The sequence below is a fragment of the Podarcis vaucheri genome (genome assembly GCF_965113315.1).
Source record: "Podarcis vaucheri genome assembly, chromosome: 2".
NCBI lineage: Eukaryota > Metazoa > Chordata > Lepidosauria > Squamata > Lacertidae > Podarcis > Podarcis vaucheri.
In genome coordinates, this window is record NC_138760.1 from 53388236 (window position 1) to 53400080 (window position 11845).

Below are 11845 nucleotides of genomic sequence, written 5' to 3' on the forward strand. Positions count from 1 at the left end.
GATAGATAGGATAAAAGGCCTGCCATTTACAACAGAGTTTGCAAAGTGAATCCATTTACTTATTTGTTTGCCGACTTGCTTCCACATTTGAGAGTGTTCAGACAGACAACACTACAAGCAATCAGAGCAGTAGATAACAGCATAAGCCTTACAAGTACCATAACATCCTGGGCCTACTTTTGGAATCAAGGCTTAAATTTCCCCATATTTCAACATGTTCTAACTGAGAATATTCAGAATGAGAGATGGGCTGGACTAACCCACAGTTATTGGCACCTCTTGCTTCCAGGTAGCCCCGTCTGCATGCCCCATTTAACAACAGTTAAAAACAGACTATGGTTTAATGGGAACATTAACGTGTGTGAGTCTATGCTGCTTGGTCTCGCTCCATTCCTCCACTGCTTCTACTGTGCTCCTGGAAACCAACTAGTGTAGAGAGTTAATCTTAATAAATACTTTTCAGCAAAAACAACCAACCAACCACCAAGGTCTGATCCAGCCATTTTGGGGGAGATACTGGAGCTAACTAAACTCCACAAATCAGGCTATAAACACAAAATGTTCCCGACGTCAGAACTCTATTCATTCCATCCAAGAATGCATTTAAGCATTTATGTAACACAACACTCCAAACCTCATAAAAACTTCACGGTCAGCATGCCTGAGCCCGACTATTCAAACTGTACATGCTCAGAACCTGTGTTCAGCAAGGAGCTTATCCTTGTTTGGAGAGGCACACGCAGCACACACAAATCCCGTGGTGTGAAATCATTATTAATCTATTATCTCAGAACCACTTCGCTTGAAGAGACACATTGTGAGCACTGTCTACAGCAGGGTGCTACGGCTGCAGGTTTCTTTCCAAGCAGAAGACAGAGGAAGATGGAGGGGGAGAAAGGGAGACCCATTTGGTCACACCAAGCTGCAGGAGGAATTCAACGTAGGAGCACTCCATCAGTGTAAGCATTTCTGCTTGCCTAATGGAATAATGATCTGCCCACTCTTCTACACTGCTCACTAGTGCACTGTTCTGGGAGGTACGGTATCCCCGTGTGGTAGTAAGCGAAGCAGAGGAGGGGAAGCCCCATAGCACTAGTCCTTGTAGTAGGTTGGTGGAACTTGTTAGTTGAATCCCACCCTGTAATGACAGCCAATTCCCCATGATGTAATCTGGGTACCTTAGAGATGGGCTTCTCCCACATGTATTAAGATCAGAGGCCGCTTTCTGGGTGCACTTACTTTTAGAGAAGAGGGGTGACCATAAATAGGGCCTTTTCAGTTGTGGTGTACCAACAGTGCAAATCTCTCCTGGTACTGACTTTGATTTCTTTTGGGTGATAGGAGAGGAGTTTATTTTTAGACATTGTATAACCTATCTTCTGCATGTCTACTCAGAAGTAAGTCCTTCAGAATGATGCTCAAATAATTGCTATAGGATTGCGGCCTTGGTATTTTATTTGGTTTTTATACTGAGATTTCTGGCTGCTCAAATGGCTTAATTTATTGGTTGAAATCCACTTTGTAATTCCATGCAGATTTTGATCCAGTGGCGGTGTCCAATGGAGGGAAGGACCATAGCTCAGTGGCAGAACATCTGCCTTGCATGCAGAATGTCCCAGGTGCAATCCCTGGCATCTCCAGGAAGGGCTGGGAGAGAACCCTCCCTAAACAGCACCTGGGGTGCTGTTGCCAGTCAGGGTAGACAATACCGAGGTAGGTGGACAATGATTTGACTCAGTATAAGGCAGCTTCCTGTGTTCCTCGCTGCTAAGCAAAGAGGAAGGGGGTGATTTTCTATGTCCCCATCTTCCTGCTACAGCCCTACCCCCACGTCACCTTTCACACTATTTTAGAGGGCTTCCCCAAGCCGAACAATGGATTTTCCACAGAGGTCTGCAATAGGAGGGCAACTAAGTGAACCCCCCCCCCATCTTAGTTGGCACCTCCAGTAGATCAAATGACATCCCAATCAGATTTGCCATTAGATTGTTTTATCACTATTTACTGTTTTATTGTTGTTTTAACTATTCTAAGTCACACTGGGAGAGTCCCTTGGGACTTAAAAAGCAAGTTATTAAATAAACTAAGCTAAACCAACAAAAACTACTGCAGGAGATCTATGAAGACCAGAAGTACATAGGTGGGGACAATCCCATATGCCTTTTCTACCCAATCAAGAGCCACAGTGGCAAAGGCACAGGCACCTCGGTCACCCTTGTAGTTCTTGTATTCACACACAAATTATCAGCAGTGTGGGATAACAGCAGTGTGGGATAACAGAACAGGAAAGCAGCCCCAGAGACTGTTAAGAGTGTCTGACTAACAGAGCAGAAGAACCCTCCAACTCAGGGGTCAGCAACCTTTTTCAGACGTGGGCCGCTCCACTGTCCCTCAGACCATGTGGTGGGCTGGACTATATTTTGGGGAAAAAATAAATGAACGAATTCCTATGCCCCACAAATAACCCAGAGATGCATTTTAAATAAAAGGACACATTCTACTCATATAAAAACACGCTGATTCCCAGGCTGTCTGCGGGCCGGATTGAGAAGGCGACTGGGCCACATCTGGCCCCCAGGCCTTAGGTTGCCTACTCCTGCTCCAACTGGTAACAGATGCAGGCCTTGCTGTGTTTCCCTGATCGGGGTGGGGAGGACTGTGGGGTTACTTATGGCTGCTGCATCTCCAGCCTCTGTTTCAGAACTTTTTCCACACAAGGGTAAAATCGACACACATATAAAAACCGTTCTGAAAATGCTTTTTTTTTAAGCCTTTTTAAAAAAAATACATTGAAGTGTCCCATTATATACTGCACTTAAAGCATTTTATTTGCAGCTGTGTAACTGAGTCCAAGGGCTCTTGCATGTTTCTAAGGTGATGGTCTTCAGCAATCAGCTGAAAGTCGAATTAAAACTGTGGCACACACACCACAATATGACACTCTGTTCCCCATAACAATCCTGCAGTGCTCCTTCTCACAGACAAGATCCTATTTAATCTAAAGTAAATTCTATTCAGGATTTACTACTTAGAAATTGTGTTTAGGATTACAGGCCACAAAGATCTCTCCATTTGGGGTGTTTTGAATCAATTCCTGGTTCTCCCAGGTAGTGGCCCTTTATTTAGCTCAGTTCAGGAAATGAATTAAAGAGTTGGTAACCAGGAGAAGGAGCCACTGGAAAACACATGAGGTTGGAGAGACTGTTGCCAACTGTGGACTGCAATCAGGAAATGAATAATTAAAGGACGCTTTAAGCCATAACGAATAGTGTTTACTGAAATCAACCCTTTGAACAAGCTGTCCTTCCACACCTTAGTTCTGAAATGGGGAGGAAAATGTGGTACCAATCCATATTCAGTCCCCTCAGTGCAGACTTCATTCCATGCTGCTCCCCTGGGAGAACAAACGAAGCCCATGCAGAATGAGAGCCTCACAAAAAACAGGAACCTACTGTACTTTTTCTTAGGTATTCACTTTGTCTCACTTCTGCATGTAAGCACCGAATGAACATCCCTGAGTAGCCACCTTGAGCACAGAATACACATATTTTAAGTTGATAAAAGAGATGCATATAAAATTAAACTCTCAGCGCATCCTCAGGTCATTTGAGGCTCTGTGCGTGCACATGCGTCTGTGATGGCATATTTGAAAGTCAGCTCTGATGCCGACTGCTCTGCCCAAATTAAATTTGACAGACAAAAGAAGGCTCATAAGAATTATTAATTCTTGGTCACATGCAACTTGGCAAAATGCCTTCAGAGCTGTCTGTGATACGGGACTATTTGTTCTTCAGCAGCAAAGAGCAGACAGTAAACAATATTTTTTAAAAGATCGCATGTTTCAGTTTTACCAAGAACCCACAGCTGAGCTACAAGCAGCACGTTTGCGTTGTTTTAAAAGTGACCCATCAACATTTCCGCAGGAAGATTAAAAGTCAGATACACATCATATTGGTATTAGATATATCCAAGCCTTTATTTCCCAGTCAGTGTAACTCACACTATACAGTGTGTGTGTGTGTGTATGCCTCCCTAAGAGAAGCTGCACTTAACATTTTTAATGGACAGTACTACCTGTTTAAACTTATTTTAAGGGACTGTTAGGGCAAGCAAGTCTCCATTATTAGGGGTGCTTTTTAAAGTTCCCACACTCTGTGAACAGGAAGTGCATAATGAATTATGGCTTTTAGAAGCACATCTTAATCCAACTAAGAAAATGAAGACCATACATGCTTTAACTATGCAACAGCAGAACCTGCTCATGTGAAAGGTATTTGCGAACATCCTTGGGGGTGGGGAGGAAGCGGCTAAAAAACACACAGAGTTAACCTAAATTCTTTTTCATCTGACTTTTTCCTTTCTTGAGGTTTAAGAAGAAAATAGTTTTCTGTGGGTTCTTGCAATGCAGATGGTAGGCACTCTTGTGTGTTTACTATGTGAATCATCGTAAGTATTTTTTGTTTTAACCACCATTTGTGTCCTCTGTATTTAGTCTTCCTGATGCTAGAAGGATGTATCACTAAGGAATTTCTGCATTGTTTATTTAGGCTTATGTGTGACATTGCTAACATCACCATAGCTCTGTGAGAATTGCAAGAGACACTGAGAGGCAAGCCTAAAGTAGGCCGTGTATCGCAAAACGCAGAAATCCTTGCTCTCTGCCAGTTACTGTGCTTTATAACAATTGCTAGCAGCTTTTGATCAAACAGAATCACATGCCACTTAATATAGGCACATCAACAGTTTCACCTTTGCCAAGTGGTGTCCCCACGGGCACCAGTGTGCCCACCAGCACCCTCCATGGCACCCCCAAAAAGTCTCAGTAAAAATCCACAATACATGAGTCACTGTTTTCTCTTCCTGCTCACTATCTGGCTCAGGCTCTCTTGCAGTGTACACATCCCTTTAAACTTGTCCGCAAGTACAGATTGTATGCTAGTATTGGAAGCCCACTATGCCATCTGTTCTAAACAGAGAAGAGGTGCAAAGAGCTTCTCTCTGTGAGATAGCATAGCAGTGCCCACCCATGATAGGGTGACTGGTGGGAGGCATCTCAGCACTATTTTGTGGTCCTCTCTTAGAGATGCGGCAGCTAATATGCCACACACCCCAACACATCCGTTTTGTGAATAACTCTCAGGGCACTTTCTCAAAAATCCAACTGTGCCAGCTAGCCGAAAAAGCATTAGTAGGCTGTAGCTTAGTGGAAAGTCCCATGTGTGGGGCAGAGAGTGCAGGGGGGGCAAATATTTCAACTGGCAAATCAATAGAAAAGGTAAGCCATTTTCAATGCTTCCACCAGGTCAAACCTGTGCTGAAGATTGGTCACGGAGCTTCATACACACTCCAGTGTCTTTTCACCCAAGCAGGCCTGCCAACGTGAAACTCACCAAAGCCCTATCCTGTAGCAGGGGAAGCAACATGATTTGGGATGCAGAAAATGGTGTTTGGATGGTGAAGCGGTAAACCCTAGCCAGCCAGGTGCAGGGAGGGAATAGTTTTATTCCACTTCTGGGTTGTAGCCAATTGTGTCTGTGTATGAGCAAAATGGGTTTCTTCTCAAGCAGCAGAACCTCTCCTTTCTCTTCATGACCCTCTAAATCTGCTTTGGAAGGGTTAGGGGACACATAGAGAGGACAGGAAGGGAATGTTCCATTTAGGAAGCAGAGTTCCACTCCCACAAACCACCTTGAGTCAGTCTTGCAACCCAGACATGGGGTGCATACCTTTAAATCCAAATTCTGTGGATTTTCCTACTTGAGCTTTCCCGAGTACAGTTGCCTTGTTCACCTGCTGCTTCAGTCTCCAGACATGTGGTGAGGAAGGTAGGAGGGGAGGAGACTGCGAACTGAGGAGGGATCCATGGCAGCCCGCCTTCTTCAGCACTGGGGTAGTTATGTGGATGCATCTGGTGTCCCATTTGCAAGGTGGAAACCTACCAACAGTGGTTTAGGGTGCTGGACTAGGCCCTGGGGGCCAAGGGTTCAAATCCCTAGTCAGCCATGAAAGTCACTAGATAACACTAGGCTAGTTGCAGTCTCTCAGCCTAACCTCCCTCACAGGGTTGTTGTGAGGACAAAATGGGGAGGAAGAAAACCATGTGACCACCTTGAGGTTCTTGGAGGAAAGGTGGAATATAAATGTAACACTGCACATAAATTAGTAAATAAATTTATCTAGAACTTTTAACCTTAGTAACGCTTTGCAGTCTTCTGCTGAAGGGACAATTTTCTGGGATAACTATGAAGGGACTAGTTTCTAGTGATTCTAGTTTAGACTAGATCAAGGAATAGGGAACCTGTGGCCCTCCAGATTTTGTTGGACTCCAAGTCCCATCACCCATTGGCCATGCTGGCTGCAGCTGATGGGTGTTTGTTCCTACAACATCTGGAGGGACACAGGTTCCCCATCCCTGTTGGATTTGGAGACTCAATAAAGTAATCTGAAGTACTCATAAACAATTTCTATGTAATATAACTTCCTGAACTATACTTCAAGTTAGTGCATTACAGAACTATCTAACTGAGAATTAAAAGGCTTTGGCTGGATTTCTTGAGGATCTAATTGCCACTAACAAAGACATTTTCTTAATATATTGCTGCAGATATTATGACAAAACAAGCAGCTCATTTTTCTTGCTCCTGGTTGGAAGGCAAAGTAGAGAAACAGCCCGAGACTTGTCCCAGTCAGCAACACTTTCGGCACAAAATTCATTTTAAATGCTTACCAATGATCACAAACAAGGTTGAAAGAAACCAGTTTCAGCTGTGACATCTGATTTCAAGCTCCACAAATCCTGCATTTGAGGCACAAACATCAGGGAAAGGACTTCTGCTGCAAGTACAGATTTCATAAGCACACAAACCCAAGGGCTAAATCGCAAAAACTGTTTGCATTGCAATATATGTGACTGCCAGTGCAAGTTATTTCTTAAGTGTCTGTTTCATCTTTTAAAAATGTTTTGACAAAGTAGTGATTCCCAGAGTATGAAGTTTGTCTCTGTTAGTTAGTTCTGCTCACTGATTCACCCTCAACACACTTACACTGCAACTCAGATTCAGCCCCTCACCCCAAAGTCAAATGATCAGGCGCGAAGGCCTTACACTTTTCCAGAGGTAGCCAACACGGCACACTACAAATGTTGTCAGACTACAATTCCCATCAGGTCCAGCCAGCATGACCAATGATCAGGGCTGATGAGAGTTGTAATCCAACAATTTTTGGAGGCCACCATATTAGCTACTCTACACTATGCTATTTCTCATTGACATTTGTTTTAGATCGACTGTGGTCATAATCTCAGGGTTCTTTCCAATCACACTCTACAATTTCCTACACCAATAACCCCCATCCCATATCTGCATGTGGTCAAGAGACTGTCCATGTTTACTTGGAAAATAAGTCCTACCCGAGTTCAATGTGACATACTCCAAAGTAAAGCATGCATAGGAATGGAACCTAATTTAGGTTTTATTTCTAAGAAAGAATGGATTTATTTGACCATAAGCAGCAAGCTAAATTGTAGGTTTAAGAGGTCTGGATGCAATCACACACACACACACACACATATATATATATATCACTTAACTAAGTTCAGACAAGTCTAAATCTGAAATATATTTATAATTCCTGCTTTAGCTTGGGAAAAACAGAATCATAATGATACTTGAGGGTTTAAATGTGATTTCCAAAACACAAGCTCATATGTATTAACAGCAAAAGGAACGGCAAAAAGCTGGCTCATATTAAGTCCTCGCAGTAAAAGTCATTCTCATTTTGTTGGTGAATTCTTTGCTTTCTTGGCTTATGTGGGGCTTTTCACATGATACACTGACGTGAAACTTTATCAGGTTTTGCTTTTCTCATATCTCACTCTGGCAAAGTCTTGATTGCTCTTACTATTTGCACACTGAGGAGCGCACAGATAATTTAAAATGTGAGGGTTTTATTTTACTCTTAAGACATTTACAGCCTAATCCTAGTCATGCTTACTCCGCAGTAAGTCCCACTGAGTGCAACAGGGCTTTCCCCCTTGTATGTGAACTGCATTGCCTGGACTCAAATCCTATAGAGAAAGTTAAGGTTGCAATCTTATAAACCCTTTCCTGGAAGTAAGCTCCACTGAAAACAATAAAACTTACTTCTCAGTACACATGTATAGAAATGCACTGCAAAATACTTTAATCAAGCTGGAGTATTTAAGCAGCTGGTGTGCAGGCTTCTATTCCATGTCTTCTGGCATATTAAAAATGGCAAACTAGTAGAGGGTTTAGCAGCACACAACTAAAAGGCATGCAGAACTAAATACTACTCTGCTACATCAATTCCTACATTTTGATTCACAACATTGTTCCACAAATGCATCAAGTTTTCGCTATGGAGTAAAAATTCTTGCTTTTCCAGACCTGTTATCCCCAAGGGACACAAGCAATACCCGTCATACCAATGAGCATGTGGAACTTTCTCCAAAGCACCAGCTTGTGATAGTGGTGCCTGTCCCAAGCGACTGATGGGAAAAGAAGCAGGGTGCAGGGAGGACCAGGGAAGTAGGTATTTAATCTTATATGTACCTAGATTTGGTCAGGATTTTTCTCACCAAGAAGGGGAATAGTTTGCAATTGGGTTGGGGAGCTCTTGGAACACCTGCCTCCAAGAGGGAAAAAAAGACTTTGGCTAAAGCTGTATTGTCCTGGCACAAAACTAGGTACTTTCTCCATAAACTTTGCACATGAGCACAGTAAGCATGAGAGGTGCCTAATTCTGGCCACAGGTCCATACTAGCAAGCACTCTAAAACACCATATTTTCAAATGTTTTTTGACCCTATCAAATGTCACTCTTGATTGAAGCTCAACATCTGGAACCAAAAGGATTCAGCACCAAAAGAAAAATTTTGACACTCATTTTCAATGTTATGTTTTCTTTTTTCGTAAGGGTAGAGTGAAATTATTAGAGAACTTCAAATGCAAGGTTCTGTCGAGATCCATCTGCTAGCCTTTTTCCTTTGAAGATGTGCATAAATCAAGTTTAAGCTTTTAGAATATCAGTCACTAGCCATGTGAAGAAGACATATTTAATCCATACTTCAGTTCATTTATTACTGGCTCCAGATAGTAAAACGGTACAAAGGTGATCTGAAGTGTTCAGCTCTGCACACTTCTAGCTGACACCTCAATACTGAACACATGTACTTGGACCTAAATCCACTTAATTCACAATGGAACTTATTTGTAAGGATTTCACAGGGTCAGCAAAGCAGTGCCTACATTAGGACCGATATTCACCATGCAAGCATGAGCATTAGCTGGTCCTAAAGATGGTATTTAAATACTTGAGGGCATATTACTGACCCTATGGGATTTTGCTATAATGAACCAATGGCCTATCTGTTTTTTAAAAAAAATTCCAAAAACTTTAGATTAAAGTTTTAGTGACATTAAATTACTAGATACAAAGAGGGCAATGGGGTGCACAAAGGAAAGCAAAATAGGTATTTAAGTATTTGGAAAGTAATATAGAGCAGTAACCAGGAATATATAAAAAATCTGTGTTAGTCTGCCATAGCAGAAATACAGTTTTTGACACCTTCAAGAAACACTGTGGCATAGACTAGTGCCTACTTCATTTGATGCATGAAGTGTTGTGTTGGCAGATTTCATATATGTAGATAGATACATAGATTATATATATAGAGAGAGAGAGATGATGAATGATTAACACACACACACAGTTTATCCATTTTGTAAACACAAGTGTTAAAGACCTACTTCCTGCATTTTATGATTCTTAAGCCTCACTGTTTACATTTTAAAAACTGTACCCATGTGTAATAGGAATGGGTTGTTGTACGCATCCTTAGCCAACAGAGGATATAACATGTTGGGCATCCAATGTAGTGTCATTAGTTCATGAAAGTTTGTGCCACAATGACTCTGTTAAGTCTTCAAGGTGCCATAAGACTCTTTCACTTCTGAGGAATATGTAGGCCTTTTCATTTGTGGCTATATGGCTGGCTTCATAATCCTACTAAATGTTAAATGAAAACTAATCACGCATTAGATCAGGGATGAGATGACTATTTCCTGAACTGCTCTAGTGAATCTATCAAGACACAGGAAAGGTAAGGTTCCAGTCACTTAACACATCCCATTTATGTTTGGATTTCTTTATTTGAAGATCTTTTGGGCCCATCTGTCCCCAAATCCACTAGGCACACAGACACACAGACACAGACACACACACACAGTTATGTAATGCACGTGGAAAACCAGCTGTAGAAACAGGCAGAGGCTGAACTAGTCACAGACTGTTCGGGTTAGCCTTGCAGGCAACCAGAAACCAGCCTAGGCTTAAAGCACCCTACATATTGACTATGGCAGTCAGATGCCCCCTCCAATTGCAACCAAGCAGATGCACCTTGAGCGAATGCGGTGTGGATGTGCAAATGTCAGTAAGCCAGCGCAAAGTCTGGTGAGACATTCCAGTGAGCATCATGTGGAAAAATGCCAAGCATACTTGTTGCATGTGGTTCTCCCACCACACACTCCCTCTTTTCCTTCCTGAGCATTTACACACAATGGCTAAGCTGCTATGCAATTAGAAAAGAAACCCACAAAGGCTCTTTATAAGGCTCTCTCTTCCTGGAGTGCTTTGAGCTCTGTTGCTTGCCAGGAAGTTAAGAGGAGCAGCCCGGCACCTCCCCGTGGCTCACAATCCCCAGGAACTCCAGTGCCCTGAAGCTGCCAGTGGCCAGCGGTCCAACCCGGCGAAAGCACCACTCTCCCCGTTTCTATCTTAGGCTATCTTATTTTAACAGCTGTGTCTAATCTACGCCCGGCAGGAGCAGTCTCCTTCTCGGCAACCTGGCGGGCAAAGCAGCCTCCCCCTTCTCCGCCTGGTACTCACAGTCTCTCCGCATTCCTGGGAATGCCTCGGGGCACAGCTCTGAGTCCCAGTCCGTGGCAATCCACATTGGATCCGGAGCAGGTACATTTACTCGGGCATCCTTCGGTCCGCTGCCACAGCGCGACGCTCCACATCCCCAAGAGGAGCAGCCCAAGGCGCCCCCAGCTCGTTCTCCCTGCGCCCAGCATGCTCGCCTTCTCCGGGCAAAAGTGGGGAAGGGGGGAGGAGGGAGAAAAAGAGAACCCCACCAAAAAAGCGCCTCGGATCCCAACCAGCAGCCCTCGAGGGCGCCACGCAGCGATCTCACAGCAGCCGAGGGAAGCCCGGCGGTGCGGGAGGCATCTCTTTCCGAGTCCCCGGACGGATCGTCGCGTTGCCTTTCAAGCCCAGGCGGAAAGCGCGCAGGATCAAAACGGGCGGGCGGGTGGAAGAGAGGGGGCCGGTCCGCTGCTTAAACCACAACCTGCCCGATCCTGCTCTGCCTCGCAGTCCAGGTAACCGGTTGCTGGAGAAGGAGCGCCGGAGCTCAGCAGCCCAGGAGCGCACTCGGAAGCGCCTGGCGGGAAGCCCAGCCTGTCCCCTGGAGACCGCGGCGGCAGCAGCAGCAGCAGCGCCCAGGTCCCGGGATCAGAGCCTCCGGAGCTGGGAGCGATCCAGGGGCGCTCGCAGCCTGCCGCCTCTCCATGGACTGGGCAAGGCGAAGCAGGCGGGCGCCGGAGCCGGAGGAGCCGCCCCCTCCCCTCCCCAAAATAACACCTTCGGCGCGGATTGGCGGCCGCGCCGCTGACGTCACCAAACTTCGGAACTTTGGCAGGGAAGGTCGGGCGAAAGTTTTGGAAGGAGGGAGGGGCGGGCAGAGCGGAGCCTTCCGCGCAGGGCGTCCTCTTCAGCGTCGCGCTAGAGGAGCTGCAGCGGGATGCCTCGCCAAGCTTGGGCTCCAT

The 11845-nt window shown here is 44.7% G+C and overlaps 1 protein-coding gene across 2 annotated transcripts in view; it reads right to left on the reverse strand.

The window, feature by feature from the left end:
* SLIT3 (slit guidance ligand 3) overlaps positions 1-11582 on the reverse strand; it is a 413252-nt gene extending 401670 nt beyond the window's left edge. For both annotated transcript variants that reach the window (XM_082212998.1, XM_082212997.1), the window contains exon 1: positions 10905-11582. In XM_082212998.1, the coding sequence (XP_082069124.1) occupies positions 10905-11092 (188 nt within the window). In that variant the 5' untranslated portion in view covers positions 11093-11582. The remainder of the gene's footprint in view (positions 1-10904) is intronic.
* Positions 11583-11845: the final 263 nt, after the last annotated feature.